Source organism: Anser cygnoides, chromosome 3, assembly GCF_040182565.1.
Source record: "Anser cygnoides isolate HZ-2024a breed goose chromosome 3, Taihu_goose_T2T_genome, whole genome shotgun sequence".
NCBI classification, from domain to species: Eukaryota; Metazoa; Chordata; class Aves; order Anseriformes; family Anatidae; genus Anser; species Anser cygnoides.
Window position 1 is genome coordinate 13,519,981 of NC_089875.1, and position 26,389 is coordinate 13,546,369.

Genomic DNA, 26,389 nt, shown 5'->3' on the forward strand with positions numbered 1-26,389 from the left:
ACATGCTTTCATTTGGCACTATGGGAGAGCTGTAGGCCCTGGGTCTGCCTCAGGGGGTGGGCCGCTGCGGCAAGGACACCTCTTCCCTGCCCTCCCTGTACCATCGCCGCTGCCTGGAGAGCCATACAGCACGGTGGGTGCTCTTCTCGGCACCAGATTCAGTCACCCTGAGGTGGTGTTAGTCCCAAGCCCCTAATCTCACAGCCTTGCACCCCTACTCCCCAGAGGCCCCATGCAGATAGTTCACAATCTTTTCAGGTGAAACTGTCCTTTACGATAGACCAGTGTCACAACCCTGCCAAAAGAGGGTGGTAAAACCACGTTTCCTCTTCAAACTGCCCTCCTCATGTCCCAACTTAAGCTAATGTCACAGTCCTGTACCAACGAGCTGTTGGGGTGTGGCATGGATAATGCACCAGAGGGCTTTGTTTTTCTCCATATCGTCTAAAAAGACAAAATCTGTAGTTTTCTACAAAGAACGGTGCTGCCAAGGGTTTGTCATGTTGAGATGTGGGGAGGGCATGTGTACCACTTTGTGGGGAGAAGCGTATCCTTGTGCGTGAAGGAATGCTCTAACTTTGAACTTGGGGCACCATTGGCTTTCCTGCCCTAATGCCTCAATTGTTTATAGAAGAACTACTCCACAGCAGGGTGCTTCATGTGCTTGGGCTTGTAAGGTGGTGCCAGGTCAAAAGAGAGTTAGCAAAGAGTATTTAAGATGTATTGCATATGGGGAGCTGGCTGACTGCTGCAGTGTCAGCATCAATCCACCATAGGTGTAGAATGGAGGAGAGTCTTTGTCTCTTGTGGCAGGCCCTGGTCATCGGTCTCCAGCAAGAGTGGAGATTCATACAGGAGGAGGCAATTCAAAAACAACGGTGCATTGATTAAAAGGTGGAGGAGGATTTCAGGGAGTGATGCAAGTCCAAAAAAAAGGGGTGATGCTGATGAAGCAGTACAAAGCCCAGGTGCTTCAACTGTTGCTTGTTAGTCCTTCTCAAACCAACTGGGTAGCGTGAGCTGGCCTCCTGGAAGACATCTTTGATGGTGGTTTTTCTTTGGAAAGCGGAGGAAAGAGGGGAATTTCAGACTTCAGGCCAGGATGCCAAGGCTGCAAAGGCAATCCCTTTGTTGCGGGTGAGCCCAAATTAGGCCTGGCTTGTATTTGGAAGAGCGAAGATGTGTGGCAAATCAAGCAGTGTTGAGGGATGAGGGGGAGGAGAAGATAATGGGATTTGGCTCAAGCTTTCCAAAACTGAGGAAAGTTAAGTCAGGCAGGGGTAAAAGCTAGCAAGTTCCTGTGCTTTCTGGACCTGCTGCCTGAGCTCTGCTCCAACCCATAGCCTGGCCCTCCCCTGTGCTAGGAAGAGCAGAACGCGTTTGTGAGGCAGTTGTGACAGTCTCCTCTCCCCCACCCCTCCGCCTACTGTGTTAGTCGGGGGACATCTCGGGGCCTCGCTGTCTGTCTCCACCCTCAGGGACCTGGGGAAGCACTGCTGCGCTTAGGCTGTGGCCTGCATGTTTTTTTGGGGCTGCTTATTTCTTTTTGAAGAGCTTGCGGAAGGAGCTCCGGAAACCCCCCTTGGGCTCGTGCCGCGGGTTGTGGTCGCTGAAGGATGTTTGCTCATTGTCATCCTTCTGGCAGAACCTGGTGTTGTCTTCTGCATGGAGCTCCTAAAAGGGAAAAGACAATTTAACCAGTGTTTGCAACCTCACATCCTTGTCCCCTTTTCTTTCTCTCTCTCTGTGCTAGGAGGGGCCTGGTGGGTGAGGAGGTGCTGGCAGGGCTGGGAGACAACACACCGCTCGGGCCTCAGCGGTACCTCTGCAGAGAGCTTGTTGCTGGCTCTGTGAAGGTGAGGCATTGGCAGAGTTGTGGAGAAAGAAACGCTGTTAAAGGGAACTGGAGCCGCCTTTGTTAAGATTTTCAGTTAGGGGGTCTTACTGGCCCCTTTTTATTGCCAACAAGGGAGCGAGCCAGCGTGGAGAGTTGAAGGAGCAGCTCCTTCCCACCCCCTCCTTGCTTGTGAGCTCTCTTTACCCTAGGACAGGGAGGCTTCCTGAGCTGCTGTGGTGGGAGAGGTGCTTCTGTTGGCTCTGTTGCTCCCTGATTGTGTATCTGTGGGGCAGGGAGCTTTGGTAGCACACATACTTTGTGGTAAATGTGCCACTAAAAGATCTCTTCCACTTGCAGGAGAGTGCTGAGTTCCCCTCAGAATGGCTCCGGGGACAAGCCTCTTTTTCTCCAGTTCTGCCCACAACTACTACAGCGGTCTCTATTGCTCTGTGAGGGAGAGCATGGCCTGCAGTTTTGGACTAGCTCCCCACCTACACCCTGCTGTGGGCTGTAGCTCTGTGCAGGTGACTGCCAGACAGCTCACAGGCTCTTGTTTCTGGATGGGCTCTGTCCCTATGCCTCTTCTCTCTCTGCCTCATCTCCCCTGTTTCACCACCTTCTTCACTCACTTGGGCTTATTCACTCACTTTTTCTCTCTTCTGAGGTTTTCCTGATGCCTTTTCAGTCAGGCCTTTAGAGCTTTCCTCCCATCCTCATCTGCATTTACAGCCTCACCTGCAGCTTGCCTCCTTTCATCAGGAGGGTGTTTCTCCAGGCGGCACTGAAGAAGCTAGCTAAGCTCTTCACAGCACCCTTGGCCTCTTCCCAAGGAAGCGTGGAGGGTGTAGGGCCTGGATATTCATTAAGGGCCTTCTCCCCTGTCTGTGGCAGCCCAAAGCTGATGCTGAGCAGGCACTGCAAACTAGAGAGACATTGTTACTGCAAGATCTAGCATCCCTGAAAGACCGGAGTGCTGCCTGCCATGCCAGTGGTTGTCTGAGGGAGGGGGACACTGTTGCTGGGCTCTGTCCTTTTTTCCACAGACTTTAGCATGACTCCATGATCCACGCAACAAACACAGGTGAAACAAAACCCATGGACCAGATCCTTGTTAGTGTAAATGGGCTGAGTTCAGCAGAGCCAGCTGAGAATCTGATGCTAAATCCCTTGGTTTTCTTAACTCAGCACCTCCTCATAGCAGGTAAAAAGGTACCTTTTTAACTGGGTGCCACCCTATAGCACTCATTTCAAATGGGTTTGCTCACACTTAATGACCCTGATCAGGTAGAACTTTTGCTCGTGGGGGAAGCTCAGTGACAGCTAGAGATGCTTGAGAGGCTAGCTCATCCCAAGGGTGCTCTATCTGTCACTCAGCCAGCTGTGTGCCTCATGCCCGTGTTTGGCCCTGGGGTAGTTGTGTGTGAAAAGGAGCTGTCCTGTGTCTTGTTCCCTCCCTTGGGCATGTACATGCAGATGAGGGCTTTGAATGTGTGGATTTGGAAGCTAGTTTGGCAAGTTCTGCCCTAACTGTATCTGAGATCTTTCTCCTGCTGCTGTTGCTGCTTCTGCACCACCAAGTGCCTTTTTTTTTTTTTTCTCCTCCTATTTAATCCTCCTTACTTCCAAAAAGCTCTGTTTTTCACCCGCTCCTCTCTGTGGGGGGAAGTAGCTCCTTTGGGAGCTTCGGGATGAGGCTGAGATCATGTGAGGCTGGACATTCCTCTCCTGCTTCTGCTGCAGCCGGCTCCCACTGCTGCTCCGTGTGCTGTAGAGTCTGGAGCTCACACCCTCGGCGCTCCTCGGCAGCTCCTTCAGAGACCTGCTCAGCTGCTTGCCTTTGCTGTGGAACATCTCGCGCTTGTAAGTACTGCTGCTGACGGGGGTACAGCTCTTAGGCAACGGCTGTAAGGCATGATCTGTCCTCTCTGGTTCTGACGTGAAGTTAACAGGCCTAAGGAAACAAATGTCTAAGCTGGACTCGGAGGAGGCTGGGGAGCAATTCTCAAAGAGAGCGAGGTTTTGGAAGGCATCATCTTCATAGGGGCCTGGGAGGGTGAACACCTCTCCAGGGTAGTCAAACTCTTCGTAGCTTGGTGCAAAGTTCCTTGCATCCTGCAGCAGCTCCACAGAGGTCCTGATGGCTCTCTCCGTGTTTCCCACAGCGTCGGCAGGTGGTGCTTCATACTCCATTTCAGGGATGGATTGTAAGGGAGCTGTCAGAGCCTTGAGTTCTTGCTCCGTGAGCTGAGAGGATGCAAGGATATTCTCTGGCCTCTCATGTTTTCTACTCTCCATTTCCCAGTCAGGGGGCTTTACAGCCTGGATGTTCTCCATGACAGTTGGCTGGGGTTTCTTCATCTGGGGCATCAAATGCCTTAAAAATAAGAAACAAACAAACGCACATACACACACACAAAACAAAAGGAAGTGGAATACTGAAGGATGACAGAGACATCCCCCTTCTGCCCCACCCTGTTCTCTTGGTTTTATAACCCCAAAGTGTTTTCATGTCTTGGAGGAGAGTAACACAGTTCCCGCTGATATAAATAAATAAATGCTTGGCTGGGTTAGCAGGATCAAACTTGCGGGGACAGGACTGCTTGTCCAGTAGGTTTGGCTGACTCTTGTACTCTACACCACAACATGGACAGAAACAGAGAGGAGAAGCCATCTGCTGCTTGTCTCTCCTGTTCAACTCTGTTCTGGATTTTTCACTTTCCTTTCGCTTTTTTCTGTAATGTAGGGACTGTGTCTTATTTTCCTGTGATCTGATTTTCATTTCAAGTGGTTGAGATTCTCTCAGGGTGACCCTGTCCCCAGGAGTTTTCAGGAGTACTTGGAAAGCTCCTGCCCTCCATGTGTTCAGGTAAGCCAGCAAAGAGTATTGTGTCAGGGGATGCGGACCCTGTCCAGGGCTGTGTTACGAGCTACATGGCCAGCGGAGTCAGGGGAGCTGTTTTTTCCCCACCTCTGCTCAGTGCTGATGAGATCCCACCCAGACCCAGATTGGGTCCCCAGTTTGAGATGAATGTGGGGAAACTGGGGAGGTGCCAGCTGAGGCTACCAAGGCAGTAGCCTGGAGTGACTGAGAGGGGAGGAAGATTGGTTTGGGTAGTCTGGTGAAAAGGAAGCTAAGGTTTCATCTAATAATGCTACCAGTTGAGGGACGCTCCAAGATGGAGCCGAACTCTTGTTAGTGTCGAATAATATAAGAAAGCAGAACAGCCACAAAATGCTGTTAAAAGGCTACTTTAAAAGCCGCCTGCTAGGATAATGGGCTTACGGGGTTGGCGTGCCAGAGGAAGGTGCTGGTGGGAATGACTGTATTGCCTCTTCAGAGTGGATCCCGCTGTCCCGGATAGAAGTCGCGCTGGGTGTTGGAGAAACCTCTTGGCTTGTACACTGGGAGGTGAGTCCTTTGTACAGCTTCACCAGGGACGACCTGAGGGAGGAGAAATCCATCGTCGTGCTAAGAAATAAGGCAGGGAATGAGCACGAGCATGTAGAATCACAGAAAACAGGGCTGGGAGAGTCCTTAATACTCCCGTGCACTTCTTCCCACCCCAAGGAAAGACCTATTCTACCTAATCTGTCCCAGTCAGCAAGGAATCCTGCTTTCTATCCTATTCTCAATGCCTCTCTTGATAGCAGTCCCTCCCCAGTGATCTGCTCCAGCCCTTTACCACCCTCCACACCGAGAAGCTTCCCTTAATGTCTGATCTTGTGCTACGCCCTCAGTGATTTTGATTTTAGTAAAGTCTCCTGGTTTCAGCAAAGACTTCTGAACCACAACTGGAACCACAACTGGAGAATTTACGTTCAAGGTCTGTACTGCCACATTTCACCTCAAACAGGTTATGGGAGGCATTTGTTTCCCCCACCCCCCTCCATCAGTAAAATAAAGTAACGCTGTTCTTTCCCAGTCTTTGGTTAGCTTGTGCAGGGTTTCAGGCCACACGCATGGTGTTCAGCAGCCCCAAGCTGCTGAAGCAGTTAAGTCCCATTGTATTCTCCCACTGAGGAGTGACTTTGCCATCAGTTTAAGGAATCAAATGCTGTGAAGAAACGTGTGGCTGCTATGTTTACGAAGGATTAAACTGAATTCCCTTTCACTCTTAGAGTTAGGTGGAAGGGTCCGCCCCAAATCTGACCTCAGTTTGAAGAACAAATGCCAATAGTGGGCTTTTTTCAACATTCATATGCATAGGGCTTTGTTTTATTTCAGTAGAGCAATGTGCCCATTGCTCTTGCCTGGGACCTAAACCCCATGTTACCGGGCTGGCCCCACACCTCCCTTTCCCTGGTGCTTGAGAGAATGAGCTGATGTTGTGCTTACTTCTTCAGCTTTTTCCTCTTCTGTATAAGCAGATCTTCGTTGCATTGGAAGAGGAGGCTGTAGTGTGAGATGAAAACCCGGAGGCGCTGCACACACACCAGCAGCAGGTAATAGTCAGGATGCTCTTGCTCCGTGAACTTCAGGACGTTCTGGGGCACAGAGGAGAGCAGATAATTTGGAGGGTGTCCTAACCCTTTCTGGGGAGAATGTGCTATTTGGGACCATAGATTAGCACTCCGGAGTATACATGGCGCTGCCCTGTGCGTTATGGGAGCTTTTCTAGACAGCACCAGTTTCTGAAGGACTTGGACAGGGCCTGCAACCTACTATTCCAGTGCAAATACATGAGTAACTACCATAAATGTAATCATGAGAGGTGTGCGTGACTAACTGGTTGAGTTTAGCATTGGATAAATAATTTTTTTTGCCTTGTCTGAAATATTTTAGTACAATTCAGATTGCCTTCCTGTGAACTGTTTTTAAGCAAGCTTTGCATAGGAATAGTTGTTTACCCCTTGCAGCCTCTAGTCTTCTCAGTCTTTCAGCTAAAAGGCATGTGGCTCACTCAGCAAAGAGGCCAGCTCTGTTACAGGAGTTACAGAGCTCTTGGTTTCCCAGGGGAGAGGTTGGCTCTGTGAGGGCAAGTGGGTGAGCTGGCTTTTCCTTTGAGTTAGCCAGAAGCCCTGTAGCTGTACATGCGTGTGTACCAGCTTTGAGTTAAGTCATGCCTTGTCATAAGGGTTCAACAAGACAGTTTCCATCCTGGGGCCCTACCTGTAGGTGAATGAGGTATTCAGGGATTCGCTGGACTATATGGAAGAACAGAATGTAGAGATCAGATTTGATTTCTTCTTCTACCTGAAATAGAGACAGCAACTTCAGAGTCTCTCCCACCCATAAAACGTGCCTGCTTCCAAATAATTCTGGTCTTTTATGAGTGCTTTACCGTTAGTAGTCATAACCGTTCAGAGAAGTACACCAGTTGTGTGACAACAGAGTGGTCTTCATCCTTCTAGCAGCGTTAGCAGGGGGTTATCTGTGGGGTACACTCAGCCTGATGCAGTAGGGGTGTATGTTTGAAGTGTGCTAGTCAAATTTCATTGAAACCCCAACTAGATACTGTTGTTCAGAATGAAGTCCCAAATGGAATTGAACAAAGTGAGATTGACTCCTTCAGGTGTCTTGGAAACAAATTCATGTGATTTAGTTATTGGACTTTAAAACTACGTTTTTAATTTCCCTAGTTTAAAACAAGAATCAAGGATGAGACCAGATACCTAAAGCTGAACAGTACAAACAGTACAAGCACTTTAGCACCGAGAGTCTCAGATTTGGTGTCCCTGTTTGGACAGGTCCTCTGTTATTCCAGAGATGTTCTATTTGGCCAGGACAGGTCTGGATAGCATGTGTGTGCTTTCTAGGAGGTTTGATCTGAAATACCACTTCACGTCACAGCAGGAATACAGTTTTGGTTACACACAGTGGTGAACATGTTAAAGTTACTTTTTGTAGGTGCAAATGCCTGTCAGCCACGGCAACATTCAAGAAACTGGTATTCAGTAACAGAACAACTGGCTTGGCAGAAAAGTCTTGTCGTGGGAAGGCCTAACAGGAAGAAAGCCAGGCATGAATGTTGCCATTAACGTGTCTGTGAAGCAGGCAGGAAGTTTACCTCCTTCAGGATGACCACGTGGATCAGAGAGATGCATTCTGGCAGGTCCCTCAGGTAAGCAACATAGTAGTCCAGAAAATTGTTCTTATAAATGAGGAAAGAGCAGAGGGGGGAAAAAGAACAAAGAAACTTAAGAGAAATATTTGGTCATAGAGCCAGCTAGAATGAAAAACTGTTGATAGCCCTCCGATCACTCCTGGGAGCTCATCAGTGCAGAAGAACTGCTAACTGTATAAAGCTTTGAGGGCTCAGGACTTGATTTTAAAAGAATGGCTCAGCTGTTGAGTATAGCATATTAAACTTTGTAGCAGGTGGGAGGGGTAGGGAGTCTGGAGAGGAAGAAATTTTTTCTTGTATGTAAGAGTCTTAAAACTCATAAAGCATCAGATCAGGATTTTACACATCCTTCTAGGAAAGGTCCCATTGCTTGCTGTGGGTCGGGCAGACCTTCACCCTGAAAAGGAGGTGCTGGCCTATGGACAAATGGGCAACATGATACAACAGCTCAGGGGCTGTTTTACTTGGAGCTACAAACCATATAGGATGAGGGTCCTGCCCACCTGCTTGTCAGAAGTGAGCAAAATGTATTGGAGGAGGGGAGCATATGAAAAAATTAGGCTCTTCTCATACCTTCACTGTGAATACAGACATCCAAGCTGTCGAGGCTCATGTGTGGCTCCTGCAACCAGGTCTGTGTTCATGCATTTAATACCAGGCTGTGCTGTGTCCCTGTGGGCCCCCAGGTGGGTCTAGCATGTGGACACCCTGACCAACCAAGAGGGGCTACAGTGTACTGGGACTGCACTCAAAGGGGGCTGGCTGGAAGGGCGTTACCCTAGCCACAGCTTCACAGTCCAGCCCTTCTACTGAAAGGTATCCTGGCTTGCCTGCGGGCCATCATTCTGCTAAAACATCATATATTATTAGCAGAAGAGTTTAGAAAGGTTTGTAACATACCTCATCGTTCGTTAACTTCAGGAAGATGTCTCCTAGGATCCCTTGGCGTGGCCAGCTCAGGACTCGCTCCTGGAGAGCGTGAAGTAAATCGACGTGCTGCTGGACCAGGTACCGCAGGGAGTTGGGGAAGAAACTGAAGGGAGACAATATCAGACCGGTTACGGGGAGCAGAAGCTCAGCCTTAAAGCCTGTACTGCTGAAGTTTGCATTCACAGACGCTCAGCACAGGCTTACTTTACACACAGATATTATTAACTATTTTTGTTGGAGTCCTGATTGCACCAGGAGGCCCTGCTTTGACTGCTATGTACATGCAGGTACCCTCTTCCTAAAGACTATTATTCAGTGTTTTGAAGGTGTCTTAGGCTGACTCTCCCATTTGTTGTGTAGTTGACTGGAGCTGTTTAAAAGCTGTTTAAAATTGCTAAGCTGGGTCAGTCCCACAGATCTTTATCAGCATGTAAATACATGTGTATGTCTGTATATATTGATACCTGATGGCAGCTACTGGCCGGGGGCTTATTATTTAGTCTTTAATCACTGCGGAAACCTCCCACTGCTTCTGATTTTCAACTGGAAAAAAGCTTTAATCGTTTAAAGGTCTGTGTGGATGAAAGAAAAGTGGTAAAGAGGGTGAAGCAGAATAGACTGAAGAACATTCCCCAGAAGAGAGAGCACACTAAATGAAGTACCTTCTCTCTTTGGTGCTCCTTTTCACATCTGGCCCTTGCAATGTGGCCTTGATCTTCAGGATCAGGGAAAGGTTGATGACGTATTTCCTTTCTGACTCCAGCAGCTCCAAAGCGATGTTCTGCCTTTTGGCTTTCAGAAGATAATGGTTAAGTTTGAAAAATGAGGAAATGCTGACCTCAAGGACAGCCTCATGTTAGAGTACATTTTCCCTGGTGAACTGACATTAAGTCATGAAAGCAGAAACTGCTGAAAATTAGGTCAATGTCTTGTCTCCATGTCAGCTTTATCCAAAATACAGAATTCTAGCCTCATGCTACAGTGTGCCCCAGATATGACTGGAGTTGCATTGCTTGCTAAGAAAGCTCCAAAGCAAATGTGTTCTGCCCTGTGAATTACGCTTTTTTCCCTGATCTCTTAGGAAAAATTAAAGCTATCAAAGGCAAAATAACCCACACCAGGGATTCACATCAAGTTTCCCACAGAATGAGAAGTTGTACTTTTCACCCACGTAAGTAGCTGCACTGTCCACAACCCCACTAATACTCTGAACCTGCCGGGTCTTGGAAAGGGGAATGGGTGTCCTGGCTGCAGAATGTGTTTGTGTATTTTCTGATGGCACAGGCCAGCAATAATAAAGACCAGAAGTCTTGGAGACTCTGAGGCATTCCCTCCCAGCAGAGAAGACTGGCTTGTATGTCTCCGTCTGTAAAACGTAATTACAAGCTCATGCCAGGTATGAGTGCAGCTTTGAGCCTCTCTGCCCACATTTTCTTTCCCCTCTGCCCTTACCAGCCAAAGAGGGTTCACATATAATGTTGTCAGCTGAGCTGTATCTGCTTTGGCCCATGTCTTTCCCTCTTTCTGGTTGCTCTTTGGAGATGTATTCGTCTCCCCAGTCCTTGGTGTCCTTGGGCTGCTTCCATACTGTTGATGGCAGATGCACCTTTGACTGGCCATCTGTTGTCAAGGAAGGCTTGAGGCTGTCGTCTGTCTCCAGGGTTGGTCCTGCAATGGCAAAGAGCTGCATGGGTCGTGACGTCTTAGTTGATAGGTTATAAAACAGCTGGTAGATTACCTGCGTTATCATCCACCTAATGTGCTGGAAGGGGAGCTTGAAGCATTCTCCCTGCTTTGCAAGTGTTTGTAAACCCTTGTAGAGTTAATTTACAACTACAAATGGAAGTACAGTTGGTGAGCACTTCCGCAGAACCAGGCTTGCACTCTTCCATCACTTATTTTCAGACTAAATAAGGTGCAGAATCAGATACCAGTTAGAAAAGAAAAAAGATACGTTCCAAGTACGGTTGCACTTCAGGGCTTTGGGATGCCTAAGGACTTGTTAATACAACAAGTTTATTGACAGGTATTCTGGAATACAAAATGTAAATAAGATTTAAATGCCACTCTTAATAGATGTAAACTGTCATTGCTCTTAAAGCTTTCAGTAGTGATTATATAAGCAGTAGCAGGACTGATAGCCTGAGGCTATTACATCACAGAGAATGTAGGAGAGGGTAAAGTAGTGCCGCTGGTCTGGAATTACTTTAATGCAAATAGTTTGAATTTGGGTTGCAATGAACCATCTTCTATAGCTTTGTTCTTTTTTCTTTTTTTTTTTAAGTGGATTCTAGCAAAAGAGCTGTCCAGAACAGTGAGTGCTTCAAGTGAACACTGCAAACATCTGACAGTTGTTCTTGTGTGTCCTATTGCTGGCCAGGATCCTTAGTGTTTCCTTACTAGGGCTTTCACTCGGTTCTTAACCTTTTTTTTTTTTTTTTGCCAGAGAAACTCCTTTGCATGACTATGAGGCATTCAGGCATGTCTATGAGGAATCTGGAAGGTGGTGGGTGAATAATCAGCTCACCAGCTCTACTGGTGTGTAGTAACTGCAAAGACCATCTCTTCCCAAGTGGCAGGATGGCTTTCCAATTATTTTTTGCCCTACCAGTGAGCCTCGACTCTTCCTTTCTGCAAAGGCACTTAGAACCTGCAGAAGCAGCAAAGTCTTTGCCTGCTGAATATCAGTGTGTTGCATTGTCCATCAGTTATTTGGCACTTCAGGGATCTGGATTTATCTTCGCATCTCAGCTACAAGTATGATAATAGGGGACCATGGCGAAGTGAAAGCCATGCTTATGAAATGAGCTATTCTCTGAAAGCATTTCTTAGTGCAGTAAAGTAAGTGCTCTAATTCAATTAGTCCTACTGTGTTTGGTATTTTTAGCAGTTCAATATTTTCCTACCTGGACCTGCTACGACCTTAACGCTTCCGTCTCCTATTGGCATGATCCTGGTGTCAGACACTGTTGAAGAGCAAAGGGAAATGTTATGAGGGAAGATGGCTGTAAAGCACACTTCTTCCTGCCCAACCCGGTCTGTATGGTTAGATCTTCTACCCTTTCACTTTTTTGGGATGGGAACACCCCTGTTAATCCTCTGTTGAAGAAAAAGCTACTCCTTACTGTTGTGGCTTTTCCTGAAGTCTTTGTTTCAGTTGCACTTGCAGGCAGGCTAACGTGGGGTCCCTGTTATGCTCAGTGTTGTGTGACCTCGGAGCCCGAGCAATTCTGGCTTGTCCTTGCTGGCAGTGATAGCACCAGCCCGGTGTGCATATGTACCAGCTGATGTATCAGCTCCCATGTCGTCTTGTCAAATGAACCACTGGTGTGTCCCCTTAATGACACCAAATGTCCTGTCAGTCCAGTCCCTGTGATCCTCCCTTCTGTGCTCTGCTCCCTTACATGAAAACAACTCCACAGGTTGTAGCATTTTTTTCAGGGGCTTCTACTTGGTTGTGTGTTTGTGCCACTAGCATATCAGGGAAGAAGATCCAGCCTACTTCCCTTTTCTTGGAGGAGGCAAGAAATGGCTTTTGGAACACTTGTCACAGAGCAGCATCTCCTGAATCCAGGCCAGTGTTGAGGCCATGAGTTACTGAGACACAACCCTGAGGTGCATGCACAGACCCAGGAGCTGTGCTGCAGCTGTGCTGCACCCCCATTCTCTTCCTGCTGATGACACCTTAGTAAAACACGGTGTCCTCTTAAACCAGTGACCTTTTCTGGACTTTTTTCCTGAGGAAGGCACTGCACTTGCCTACTGTCTTTCCTACCTTTTTCATAAGTCACATTGTGCAAAAGGCTTGTAAAATCTTCATTGATCATCACAGGTTCTGGGAGGTTAATGGATCGAAACGGGCTGCCCTGGAGAGGTGTAGGCACTGTCTGTGAGCTGTGATCATCCTTCTGTGCTCTTCTGTACAAACACAAACAATGAGACAGCTGGAAAACAGGAATCCTCTGCTGCACTTGTGGCAGTCAGCAGTACAAGCACAGAGTCAGAAGTAGGACAACTCCAGCAGATACTAGGAAAGGAATTGGATTCGATGCATGAAGTTCATGAACAATGTTATGGAAGTAACTTCACTGCTTATAGGAGAAGGTTATTTCAGATCTGTTCTTTTGCAGAGCATATTTTATCCAATTAAATGGCTTAATTAGCTCAGGGGCTAGCCTAGATTTGGCTAGCCAAGTGTTTGCACCAAGGCAGTTGTACATCCATCATCAAGAGGGAGGCTAATCAGGGCCAAGGTGGACGGGCAGTCTGCCTCCTCACATCACAGCAACAGTGTGGCCCAGCAGTGTGCAAACATGCTCCAGTGTGTCCCTGCTCAGAGAAGAAAAAGCTGGTGACGAGAAAACAGATCATGGCTGCACAGTCAGGAGCCTGCTGAGGCCTGCACGCTTGGCAGCGGGAGAAGAGAGGGGAAATTGCAACACTATTGTCTGGATGGGGTTGCCTTTGGGATAGCTTTTAATGGTGAGGGCTCCTGACTTATGATAGTATTTCTTCCCCAGCAGGTCTGTTTGTTCCACCAGGACCTGCTTTCCCTGCGGGCTGCTGGGGCTATTGCTGCTGGAATCTCACCAAGGTGTTGGTGTGTATCTGCTGTACTTGCTCTATGGGGTAGATGTCTAAAAGCCTGGGGGGAACTGAAGGCTGGAGCTTCCAGTAATAATCAGGATTTATACATATGTCCAGCTAGGAAAAGACTGAGATGAAGTTGTAAGGAAATGAGCAGAATGGACACCACTGCTAATTAGCACTTCTGGAACCCTGGAGTTCAGGCCCTTACTTAGCTTTCACTTTCCGTGATTCCCGCCTCTTCTCCTGCTGAAGCTGCTCAATTTTCTGTTGCATTTCCTCCTGCTTGGCACTGATTTCTTCAATCATTGACTTTGCATCGCTGAGCTCCTCCTGAGAAACAAGCAAAAGCACAAGCATTCCCACTGTGCCTGTCAGCCTTATAGAGCACGTGGCAGGTGTGGACTGGAGGTGTTTTGGGGTGCTGCAGGAGAGTGTCCCTGTGATTTTTTGTTTCATCTCTTTTGTTTCAAGTCTAACATGTGTAATACGTGCCATGCACAGTGTGGCAATCCTTAATTTGATTACAGGTCCATAAGGTCCCGTGGTTAAGGCACTGCAGGGACATGGAGATGTAGGGCTTCATCTATTACCGGTTGAATTAGGGCCTGGAAAGCTGCCTTTTTAGCCTGATTTTCTAAAGAAATTATGCCTGCTGTAACCTTGCTTTGTGTGTGGCTCGCTGTCAGCATGTCCTCCCCATTGGCATCCCTCAGGCAGTTTCAACCAAGCCTTAAGTGTACATAGAGCTCTCTGATGCATGAAGTTCCTGTAAACCAAAGGAGAAGGATTTTCCCTGAGTGAGGAGGTGGCTTCACCAGGAATTTGTTTAGACAGTCAGCGTGGGCATGAGGCAGAAGGAGATCAGCTTTTGCCACTCCTGTTGCTTGCATAACTGCTCGTGTCTTGATTTTGAAACCCCTCTTCCCCGCATATCCCTGTCCTAGATAACCCTGCCTCTGGCTGCTTTGGAGATCTCTGCCACGTGCCCTTATGTTTCCTGTTGTCTGCCTTGCTCCGCTGGGACCACGGGGCTCCTGCTCAGCACCATCCATCTCTCCCCATCAGAGGAACAGTAACAGGTTTTTCTGGTAAGCGGCCTTCTTTAACTTCACAAGGTATTATTGACTCAGCAAAACCCCATGGGGAAAATTTACTATAAAAACAACAAAACGGTTCCTCTGCCTGCCTCCTGACAGGCAGCCATCCAGTTTCTGTATGGAGACGCTGACTGGTTTAAAGTGCACATCAGGCCCTCTTGCTAGGCTCTCTCCCCAGCCCTTTGTCTTTATCCCCTTGGGCCAGATCAAACCAGGCAGCGCTTCCTCCCAGCCGTGTGGGAACTCAACTTCAAAAGCTTCAGGGTTTTGTATTAATTCCTTGCTCCCCAGCAGCTTTGGTTCCTGCAGGAAATGCAGGAGACCTGACCTGGGGAGAGGTATGGCACAGCAACTGCCTGTGAACATGCTGTATGCCTGCTGTATGTGCAGCCCTGAGCAGGGGTCTCTTGTTCCCAAGGCAGCAGGCAGCGCTGTCTGGTGGCCCCTCAAGAAGGCTAAACATGTGTTTTACATTCGGGTTGGAGTTCTGGAGGGAAGATGCAAAGCCAAAGGAACTGCAGCAGATACATCTGAAACAACTGCCCATTCATTTTCTTTGAGAGCAGGAAGGGTTGATGGAGGCAGGGAAAAGCTCCACGCCGCCCGAGCTAGCGTGGCAGGTGTGCAGCCCCCTGCTAGCTGTGCTCCTACCTTGAAGGTGTTGAGGGAGTTCTTCATCTCAGCCACTTTCTCTTCCATGGCACAGCGGCAGCTCTTGACCTTCTCCTCCAGGGCGTACTCGCCATGCTGGATTCGCGACAGCTCCTGCATTGCTTCTGTGAAACCCGCCTTCAACTCAGAGGCTAATGCCTGCAACTAGAGGAACCACAAACACGGTGGGTTCAGTCCCTCCTCCCAGACACAGGTGGCTGTGTCCTCGAGGGTCACGCGTGGCTCAGAGTGGCATGAAGGCTGGGTGTAACCCTTCCTGTAAGGTGCTGTCCTCTTTCTCCTCCTCCTGTTACAGCTGGGAGACATGGGGGGAGGTTCAGCTCCATGGTAGGAGGTGTTTGACTTGGGCAATCCATGTGCCCCTTTTTGCACCCAGAGTTTTTCCACGCCCCCTGGCAGGTTGCAGCCTGTCAGTCTCCAGAAGGACGGGACAGCCTGAAACATGCCAAGAAGGTTTTCAGTAACAGCAGCCAGATTATCAATGCCAAAAGCAGCTGAGCAGTCAAGAATGTGACAGGTTTTGAGCAAGACCTCCTCCCCCGTATGCCTGTGGGGCTGGTGCTCTCCCCGGATAGGTCGAGCACCTCCTCACTCTCAGAGGGCTGTGGAGCAGCTCTGTCCTTTATCACTGGGCCCTTTCCAGGGAAAGAGACAGCTCTTAACTTGTGATGGGGAGGGAGTGGGGGGGTTTCCCCTGGCATGGGCAGTGTGCCCACTCTCCCTATTTTCTGTCCCTAGAGGCTCTAGTGCTGCTGGAAGAGCTCCCAACCTAAGCTGAAGGCAGCCGGTTGACAGCTGGGCGAAGCAGGAGACAGAGCGGGGCGAGCTGGGCTGGCACAGCAAGCAGGCGAGGCAGGTTTGGAGGTGGGCAGTGAGGGGACACAGGCAGCTTGCCAAGCGGGGACACCCTCTTCAGGGATACCTTGGGCCGTCAGCCCTGAGCTCTGCCCCCACTGCTGTGAGCAAGGCGCTTGTTCTGCCTGCACAAAGCCCACGGCGAGGTCGCGGCCCAAGGCGCTTCGGTACCAGTGTTTTTTACCTTTACAACAGAAATTCGGCCTAACATCTGGTTATAAACTGAGTCCAAAACTGGAGCACTGATGGTAAGAGGACAGCCACCCCGGGGAACTCAGGCGCTTGAGTCCTGTAAATGGAGCAGAGATGGCTTCCGATACCTCGGGGCAATGGCATGCACCATCCTCCTCTGATCAACACCAACAGCATCTTTACAGAGGACGTCTGCCTGACATCCCCACTTCTACCCCAGTGCCTACCCCACAGGTCCCCTACACATTCCCAGAGCTGCCTGGGCAGGAGGAGTGGGACTGACAGGAGCTGGGATGGGACAGGGGGAGAACAAGAGGCTGGAGGTGGGGGCAGAGGATATCTTCCCTCCTCAGGCAGTCATCCCTAATTCCCCAGGCGAGCTGGAGCTCAGGATCCCTTGATTCAGCCCCTACACAGTGGACACCTTCCTGTCACAGTGGTTGTTGCCCTGTGAGCAGTGAGTGTAGCCTGGAGGGTTAGAGGAGCTGCGTGGAGCCATGGCTGCTAGGGGAGGCAAACCACACTGCTTCTGGTATCTGTGCGTTTACCAGCGCCTAGCAAGGTGAGTCAGATGGCCCCGGCATCATCAAACGTCCTATTGTACGTGCCTGGAGAAGCAGAGGGGACATAAAGTACTGCAGGTGTGCAAAATGTTAATATTCCCATCCCTGCTCACAGGTGCTTGCCAGTCCCTTAAACATTAAGCTTATGTTGCTGAGGCAAAGTCTCTCTGCTAGCCTGCATCGGGATTAGGCATTGTGTATTTTCCTCAAAGTGAAAAGGTGTGATTCGTCAGATCTGCTCTAGAGATCTGCTTCAGGGTGGGGACTTTGCAGCCTCCAAGTGGAGGCAGCCTGGAAGCTGGCCCTAGAGGTACCTACATTCGGGTAGAATAGGCTCAAAATGAAATGCTACTGCCTTCAAGTCTGGCTGTATCCTCCTCAGATGCTTCAAGGAAGGGGCTAATCTAGACAGATCCTTTGCAAAGGGTACAGGGTGATAGTCAGTGCAGATCTAGAGGTGCCAGAGTCAAAAACTGCTAGGCATCAGCAAAGTCAACAACAACAAAAAAAGGACTACTGCAGGGAATTCAGTGTCCTTGCGTGGCGAAGCCAAAGTACAGGCAGCCAAAAGAGATCTGGAGTACAGACTGGACTAAACTATCCCCTGTGTTTCAGCTAATGTATCTAAGAGCAGAAGGTCACTTTTTTATTTGGGGGCTCACTATTGGCCAACCTCTGCTTTTCCAGTCACCCTGCTAGCTTGGTTCCTGTGTGTATCCCGCAGGACGCTGCTCCGGGCCCCAGCCTGGGTCTATCCTGCCAGGGACACCCTTCCTTGGCCCCAGGTGGCTGGCAAACAGCTATTTCGGATACAGAAATGCATCTTATATTTGCATTTCACTTTGCGATTGGATGGATGAAAGCAGCAGTATCGATCAGCCAGATCTGCCAGAGCGTGCGTGAAGTCCTGAAACCCTGAGAACTCCCTCCTCTGCTGCCTTCACGGCTTGAAGCATAGATAGGAAGCATAAACAGTCTTGCAGCATTGCATGCAAGTTTCATCCAAGCTTGAGTGGAGCGGTATAGGAGCAACACACCCATGAACTCCTGCAGCGTAGTGCTTGAGCACTGGATTTTAGGTTGAGCTCATTCAATCCCATGGGCTGCTACAACAAATGGAAGCCTGTGCAGCATTGGCTCATGCTTATGTCTTGCCCAGATGAGTATGCTTGCAGAATGAGAAAGTTCGCTGGTTTGTGAACTCTTGGAAAGTCAAGCCAATTCAGTGTTTCTAAAACATCTACAGTGCAGTGTACACCAAAAAAAAAATAAAAAGGATGTTTTATACTAGCATGGAAACATGGCAAGAGTTTAACTGTAGTATGTTACCTGGTTCCACCTATTCATGGGAATAAATGAAGAGGAACACACTTTAGCAAGTTAATTTGAACTACCTGATCCCTAGAGGATAAATGAATCTGCAAGGTCACAGGGCATCCTTAGAACCTGCCCAAGAACTGACAAGTGTCTGAGTGTCTGTTCCAAAAAAAAAAAAAAAAAAAAAACCAACATCGGGAGTCCTATTTTACCTGCCTCCCTTTCCCTCAGCTGTGTGAGGAAAAACCCTGCAGGTAACATCTCAGATGAAGTAACTGTGCTGTGCTCTGAAAGGTAGCTGTGCGTGAGGAAATTAGGGAATCTCCTCCTGGTTTTGCATGACTCAAAGGACAATGAGCAGCAGTCGCTTGTGACTCTCACTTGATCTCCAACCCAAGGGGAATATGAGCTCTCTGTAGAGGCCCAGAGGGGAGCAATCACTTCTTACATAGAGAGGGGAATCATAACCACATGGAGGAAGTCGTGGTGGTAAGGGGGAGATGAGAAGGGTGAGATCAGAGGACAAACAAGAACCATTTCTCAGCATGGTTTTGATTTTTACTTTGTACGAGTGAACTTAAAAATGCCTGTGAGATCTTTGCTGAGCCTCTCCTCCTGTCTCAGCTGCCATGCTGTCCCCAAAGGGGAAGGAATAGATGCTGCTTCCAGGACCAGAGGCAGCAAAGCTGCAGAGCCTTGCCATCTTCCCTTGGCAGGTGCAAGCAATTTGAGCTGTCTGCAAAAAATGGTGACTGCTGCTGCTGCTGCATGAAGCTTTGTTCAGACTTAAAGGCAGCCCAAGGAAGAAGGTTGTGACTGGGAGATGAGAATGGCTTATGGGTAGCATGGCCTGAGATGGAAAACATGGAAAACGTTGGGAAGCAGATGGAAAGCCTTGGTGAGCTGGGCTTACTGCTCTAGCTGCCACTGGGAGTGCCCACATGGAAGCAAGGAAGCCTTTGCTTTCATTAGTAGCGGTGTCCACACATCTCCCCCAGCATTAGTTGAGCTGTTTTGGGGTCTGCATCTTCGAGGCAGCCCTTGGCAGCTGCCTTAGGGTCCTTACACTAGCACTGTGCCTGCTCTCATGGACCTTGAGCTGAAGACTGTCAAAACCAGTAGAAAATGGTTTCATGATGAAGAAGCACTGCACAGGACTAACTGTACTGTTAGAAATATGTCCTAGGAGAGAGCAAAACCTTCTGTGGCAACAAAGGAGCACTGTCTGTGTTACTTCCCAGCTTACCTACTGCCCATCACTTTGCATGTCATCTGAATGTGGTTAATTTGAAGCAGTAACCATTGTGTCACCCAGGAGGACTTTCATGTCTTGTTAGCGATGCTGCCTGAGACTAACCTGTCACAAAGCCCGACGCTTTCCACAGTGCCTGCATCTGATGTTTCAGGGTTGTATGAGGTATTCTCTTACCAGAGAGCAGCAAATATCTAGTACAGCTACCTGCTGTAGTGTTTGTCACAGGCAGCACTACTACGGCCAAGCATTAGGAAGGCTTGCAATGCCTCAGAGCGGGAAGGCAGCAGATTTATGGCTGCAGGCAGCCTGGCCCTAAGAGTGTATCTGCTAGAGAGAGAGGTTTCCTAGCACACTCGTCCTGCAGCTTGCATGCTTTCCATGCACATCGGGCTCACTGCACTGGACTTTTCAGCAGCCCAGTCACATCTTCTTGGAGCCGTCTGGATGGGAAAAGAGGATGAGGCAGGAGAAGCAGTGCCTTGTTAATGGAAAGCAGTGGCTTCTCTCTTACAGCGCGGGGCATCCTGTAACTGCAGCCACTTGCCGTGGTGCACTTAGGAGCGACTGGGGACAGCGGTGTCGCAGTGGTGACGAGGCTGGTCTCAAACAGCCAAGGTTTCCAGTTCAGGGAAACGTTCCTCTGTCAGAGTACACTTGCAGGTTGAACTGGAAAAGGTTTAAAGTGCTCAAAACGCCACCGCATTTCCTGCAGACTGGAAATGCTTTGGAAGTATCGCTCTGGAGACACTGACCCTGCGTCCTCCAGGCGGGGTGCTCCCTGAGCCACGATGCAGGCAATCTCATCACATCCACAGTGGCTAATGGCAGCCAAAACACCAGCTCCAAGAGCAGCTGCAGAGCTCTGGCAATCCTGATCACCAAACACAGGGTTTCCAAGCTCTGGGCTGAGGACCCAAGCAGAGGCATGCAGCAAGGCTCAGTGCCTGCTCAGCTGCCCTGGACTTTTGGGCAGTAGTACCCCGTGGTCCGAGGAGCCGTGAGGCTGCCAGGATAACCCAGAGCCCCCAGGAGACTTGCTTCCTGTTGTGGAAGACCCACCCCCCACACCGTGGCAATCACACATCCTTGCTCCTGGGACAGTTCAGTGGGTTTGGAGAAAGCTCATCAGAGCTCAGCCATGAAATCTGCCTCCGGCTCAGTAAATTGGCATTCTCTAATTGGTGGTAATGATGCCAGTTAGTTAATTAGCTGAGCGCACAAATCACCTGTCTAGACACAAGTGGTTGTGGGCAGGGAAATTTTACTGGAGTGTCTTTTAAGATGAGGCCCGAGATGTGATATGTATGACGTTTGTTCATGCAGTGTGTGCGTTTTAGATGCCCTGTTCCATGTAAGTGCCTACATTTCTCCTTCCACTTAGTTTAGCTTTAACTACTGGTTATCTATTAGTAACTCTTTAAAATCTTGGAGTTATTTAGGGCATTTTGCTCATCTTTACCTGGGAAATCTGTGTTGCAGGGGTACTCACAGGCACACTTTCAGTCTCTCCTGTGGGAATAAAGAACTTCAGTCAATTAAAATGACTTATTATGGTTGCTATAAATAACTGGAACAGAGGGTTTGAAAGTCCCTCTTGAGGTACAAATCAGTTTTAAAGGACTCACGTCTCACTTCAGGAGGTGTGGACACTATATAGTTTGTAAAATAAACTGCAGCTGTAAAATGGGAACGGCTCAACTAAATCAGATGTTAAATTCACCTCATTTGCTGCCCTGTATCTGTCCAGAACTGATCCCTGCAAAGGAGTGAGAAACCACTTTATGCCCTACTAGAACTAAATTGCCCCCTGGAAAGTTCAGTTCTGTGTACCAGCCTTCAGTAAGAGAGTTTTCCCATGAAGCAGCTTTAGTTTTCTTCTTCAATTCTGCAATTGTGAGAATTTTTTTCATCCTGTACTATTTGGAATTATTTTTATTATCCTTCTAAAAAGGCTGGTCTGGTCTGTATATTGTAAGCTCTAAGTTATATTTTGTCACAATGCGTTCTAAGCCGTAATGGTGTCTTTTGTAACACCTGAAAATGCATTTTCATTAGTTCTGAATTCCTGTTTTCTTGTGGCATTGTGATTCCCACCTGATCTTGTGTAATGGAGCTAGGTTTAACGTTTCTGAAACAGAGTTAATTCATGGAGGAGCTTATATCTGTTTTGCAAAAGCAATTTGGACACTGCAGAGACATCATTTCTAGGTATTACAGAGTTTTTGATTGAAAAAAAAGTATGTATTTATTATTTTCCTTTTCTAACACTGTCTCTTTTATGCAGAAACCCTCAATTATCCACTAGAAGTTACTGCTGGTCGTGCTGAACTGGCACTTTGAGGAGATTGCAATTTGATTGCCCATCGGTTCCCATTTTATTCCCTATGTCAGGCTCTGCTGGCCTTTACCTCCCAGAAAATACTATGCCACCTGGTTCCTCATTTGTACTGCCTCCCCTCGGTAACATCAATTCACAAGGTGGGTTTTCTCTTGCCTCCAATAGTTTGCTTCACCCCTCTCTGCTGCCAGCCACCAGTGTGGCTCGTGACCCCATGCCTGATTCTGGGGGAAGCCAGGCTCCCTCTTCCCATGCTGCCTGCAAATGCTCAGTGCCTTACCCACCTGAGCCTTCAAAACCACAGAAATTTGGTCCTGCAGAGGCCTGAAATAGGTGCAGGGAGGGCTTTAGGCAGTTAGTAAGTCCATGAAGTGGAAAGTTGAAGCCTGGAAGTCAAGAGCTTTACAAGGCACACCTACGTTCTGATTACTTTGCCCGTGAGGGGGAATATGGGTTACTGCCAAGGGCACCTATGCATTGGCCCTATTCTGGTCTCTAGAATTTGTCCTGATTCAGAGGAATGTAAGCAAATTCCCTAGTGACTCGAGGAAGCGAGAGGCAGAGGAGGAGAGGCCGTGTGCCCCTCTCTGCCTGTGTGCCATTTGCTCCTTGTGCCAGTCAGTCTTGTAGACATGGACGTTGGTTATAGGGTCAGACGCTGACCCTCCAGGGAGTATTCCCCAAGGTTCTTCCCGAGGAAAATGGGACAGCAAGCTTACTGGGAGGAATAACCATCACCAGCATTGCCAGCTGTTTGGGGTCAAAACTGATCAGCCAGCTCTCACCAAGTGCCAAGGTTCATCTTCTAAATGACAAGTTGTTTTTATTTTACAGTTTGGCCCTTCAGGGTCTGTTTTTTCAGGTGTTCTGTTTGTTTGTTTGTTTGTTTTAGGCAACCTCATGAACTGGAAACCAACTTTTGGCCTGAAGGGAATGATGAAACTTTCTTTGGATTCCTGGAGTTGGGGCTTGAGAAAGCAGCCAGTGTACTTGCTGCAAGAAAACTCCAAGGTACAGGTCTGTTCTGATGTAAAGGTTAATGCTGGAGTCTTACTGTGAGGGTGGTAATGACTGACCCAAAAAGAGCAAGAAGGCATATTTCTTAATTAATAGCACAATACAAATCAGATGCGTGGAGGACAGGGAGCTGCTCTTCCTGCAAAATGGTGGGCATATTGGGTGCTTTGTGAAGAGTTAGAGATGTCAGGTACAAGGGTAGCACAACAAGGAAGGGCCACGGGCTCTCTCTTATCTCATTTTCTTTGTGTGTTTTTCAAACTAATAAATAACACAGGGGGCTTGAGCCAGCCCTGTAGAAGTCTGCAGGGATCTTTCATTTGGTTTTGGAGGAGGTGGGTCAGTCTGTAATGTCCTCAAACACACTCAAAGCAGGGAAGTGCGACTGAGAAAGGCCGGAAGAGTGGAGAGGATCTCTGCTTCCGTGCTTTTACTCCCCACCTTTACCGTGAGCAGAAGCACTCTCTGTATGTACCCAGTCCTACCCAGCTCAACTCTGCAAAGTCACTGCCGGGAGCTGGAGCAGAGCGTGGCTCCCTCGCAGTTGGGAAGCAGGGGGCTTCGTGGTTATCTCCCAATTTCTGCAGCGAACGTCTGCAGCCCGTGGGGGCATGCCAATTAATTGGAAAAAAATCCTTGAGTTAATTTCCTTTTCAGCCTGCTACAGTGCAGGGGCCTAGGTACACAGACCTAATTTAGTCAAATTAGAATAAGAATAATAGAGGAATTAACTCTTGTGTTACCCATGCCATGAATCAATGTTGGCACCAGCAAGCATCTTTAAAGAGGGCTAGAAATGATCCAGGCTCTCTCTCCTGAGCTGGCAGTCGTGGGCACTCCTGAAGGCTGCTCCCTTTGCTCTTTGTTAGTTCTGGGAGTTCCTCAGCACATGGACACAATCATCTCCCAGGTGGCAAGGCAGAGCACAGTGCTGCCAATGGTTTGGGGTGGAAAGAGCACCACCTGCCCCACAGTCCTCTGCAAGAAGAACATCTTAAACCCATAACCACTAAAACCCTGGACCTGAAACCTGTGGGCTTTGCACGCTTCCTAGAAGTGCTGCTGACTGTAGCAGGACTGGTTGTGTTCAGGCAGCGTGGCATGGATATCTCTTGGTGCTTGGCGGGTCAGGACCAGTGCAGAAGTCTGGGATGTGGCACTGACATGAGCAAGAACCCCTTGCAACAAAGCACGTGGGGGAGAGTAGCAGATCCTCACTGCAGTAAGATGCAGCTTTTGACAGCTGGAATTCTCTCTGCGTCCCAAGGCAGGAGAGGAGAATGACTTCCCATATGGCATTGACATATGCCACGGGATTATTTTCCAGAGGGGAAAAGGGAGGTGTTTTTAAAACAAGATACAGAAAACTTCAAACCCCAAATATTTCTGTGAAACTAAAAGAAGGGAGCATTTGCCCACAGCTGCCACAGCTAAGAGGTGTTTTGGTGGGGCTGGTTGGTGGCTGGCAACATGTTGTATGAGGGCAGCTTTCTTCCTAACTCTCTTTCATACTATCAAGAAGTGAAATTAGAGGTTGCTTTACCTTCTTGTTTGTTTGAGTCCATGGCTGCTATAGGGTGTGCGTCCTTGCAGGGACTCCTGTCCTCACTCTGGAGGGTTCTGGCTGGTCACTGGGAACATCCCATGGCTTACAGTTGCCCACATGTGAGCCCTGCGATGGGTCAGCTGGTCTGAACCCTGAGTGCAGAAAGACGCAGAAAGGATTTACTGAGCAGAGATGCTCAAAGTTCAGAAAACGAGGGGAGGAAGAAGGAATTGAGAGGGAATGAGGCATCCTAACGGTTTGTTTGGGTTCAGTGCCTCCACAAGCAGGTTGGGCTGCCGGTACAAACGTTTCCCTCCCAGCCCAAGGCCAGCTGTGCTTATGTGGATGGGTGACTGAAGTCCTATGTGATTCCACAGAGACTACTTGCTCAGCGAGACGCTTCTTGTTTGACCACAGAAGCAAAATGAGATGTATTTGAAAAAGTAAGATGCAAACAAACATCATTCTAGATGTTTGTTCTCTAGATCCGAGAACCAGCTTTTTCCCGTGTGAATGATCACCCAAAATGACCCCCAGACTTGGGTTTGGGCCACAGAGCTATTGCCTTCGCAGTGCTGCTGCACAGTCCTGCACTTTTGAGGGCATCGTACTGCCATGCTTGGTTTCTCTGGCGGTTTTCTCCCTGACTTTTGGAGGCACAGGGTGCTGCATGACACCTTAATGGGTGTAGCCACAGCCTCTGTGGAAACCAGGGCCGACAGAGCACGGTGCTGCGCCCAAATCACTTCCTTGGTAAAGCATCTCACGGGTCAGGTAGCGGGGTTAGGACCTTGGGAACAGTCTTAAGATAATGACTGATGAGTGATGCAGGCAGAGCCCCAGAAAAATGGATTGTACCAGCTCAGACTTAGCGTGGGCACTGCCCCACATCCACACTTCATCTCTAATGCGAGTCGCCTTGTGCCCAGCCTTACTAGGAAACCAGATGTGACACAGGAGTGTGGAACAATCTCCCATCTAGGTTCCTGTTTGATGTGGATATGCCCAAGGCTGTGCTGGCGGATGGAAGTTTGGAGTGGAGGGGCCACTGGTTACGGTGCAGAGCTCTGCTGGCAGCTGCGGTGGTCCGGAGAAGCCTGGGGTGGTGCTTGCAGGGAAGGAAGCACAGAGGAGGGCACGAAGCACTGAAGCATTAAATGGGTGGGAGAGATGCAAGAGAAGAAAGAAAAGCTCTGGGTGGCTCTAGGAAATGCTGCCGAAGCAGTCATTCCTGGTGGCAGTCAAGGCTGTACCTTGGGGGCCACACATTTCAATGGCTTTGCAGCAGCTGCAGTGAGGGAAGTCGCAAGAGAGGAAGGCAGGGATGCCGTCGGAGGCCCTGAGGTCGAGGCGATGCTTTGCATTATTATTGGCAAGGGATGCCACTGGTGGTAAGGCTGGGAGCAGCATGGCCACCAGCAGCAGCATACTCGACCCGTCTCTTTCTGAGGGTGTGATGAGGACTGGAAGAGGCTTCCAGCATAGTGCCGGAGGGACTTGAGGTTTAACATCTTCTTGAGATGGAGGATTAATGCAAGGATAAGCTGCCTAACTGTAAGAGGGCTGCTTCTCGGGACAGGGGATCCTTTCCTGACATGTTTGGAAATCGTGAGCAAAGGTGAAGGGTCAGGCTTTGGATGCTGCTGTGGGTTTTGTGAGGCAGGCAGGGAAGGCTTCTAGGTGAACTCCTGGTTTGCAGTAAGGTAAATGTTCTAATTTATTAAATCTGGTTTCTGTCAGCTGATAGTGTAAAGGTTGTCTTTTGGTTCTGAGGACTTCTAGGCTCATGGCAGAGTCATGGAGTCATAGATGGAGTCACCTGACTCCCTGCTCAGAACAAGGCTGGCCCCAAAGCTAAATCAGGTTGCTGAGGGCTGCGTCTAGTCATGGCTGGAGCATCTCCTAGGATGGAGACTTCACAACCTTTCTGGGCCTGTCCCAGGGCAGCACTGCTCCCGTGGGGAAGATGTTTTTTCCTTCTGGTCAAGTTTTCCCTTTCTGCAGCTTGTGCCTATGGCAATTTGTCCTTTCATTGTGTCTGTGAGAAAAGCCTGACTGTCTCCTCTGTTACAAGGTAGTTGCTGATGGCAGTAGGATCCTCCAGCCTTCCCTTTC

General features: G+C 48.9%; 2 protein-coding genes across 2 annotated transcripts in view; one reads left to right on the top strand and one right to left on the bottom strand.

Annotated features, from left to right (window-relative positions):
- SOS1 (SOS Ras/Rac guanine nucleotide exchange factor 1) overlaps positions 1 to 3,697 on the top strand; it is a 59,855-nt gene extending 56,158 nt beyond the window's left edge. The window contains exons 22-23 of the transcript XR_010830883.1: positions 1,754 to 1,856; positions 3,578 to 3,697. The gene's annotated coding sequence lies outside the window, so the exon portion shown is untranslated. The remainder of the gene's footprint in view (positions 1 to 1,753; positions 1,857 to 3,577) is intronic.
- Positions 481 to 24,410, bottom strand: ARHGEF33 (Rho guanine nucleotide exchange factor 33). Its single transcript, XM_066995503.1, has 15 exons — positions 24,272 to 24,410; positions 20,833 to 20,882; positions 15,171 to 15,335; positions 13,631 to 13,752; positions 12,608 to 12,750; positions 11,739 to 11,798; positions 10,285 to 10,500; positions 9,495 to 9,624; positions 8,803 to 8,935; positions 7,846 to 7,929; positions 6,948 to 7,031; positions 6,174 to 6,322; positions 5,121 to 5,279; positions 3,450 to 4,211; positions 481 to 1,675 (listed from the first exon to the last, which is right to left on the bottom strand). The coding sequence occupies exons 1-15, from the start codon at positions 24,291 to 24,293 to the stop codon at positions 1,537 to 1,539; spliced, it is 2,418 nt and encodes an 805-aa protein (XP_066851604.1). The 5' UTR covers positions 24,294 to 24,410; the 3' UTR covers positions 481 to 1,536.
- Positions 24,411 to 26,389: the final 1,979 nt, after the last annotated feature.

Excerpts from the sequence above, each read along its gene's own strand:
- ARHGEF33 (XM_066995503.1), bottom strand. The coding sequence starts at position 24,293 with ATGGACTCAAACAAACAAGAAG. Across the intron at positions 13,753-15,170 it reads ACTCCCTCAACACCTTCAAG|GAGGAGCTCAGCGATGCAAA; the intron begins GTAGGAGCACAG and ends CTTGTTTCTCAG. Across the intron at positions 12,751-13,630 it reads TCACGGAAAGTGAAAGCTAA|AAGAGCACAGAAGGATGATC; the intron begins GTAAGGGCCTGA and ends GTGTTTGTACAG.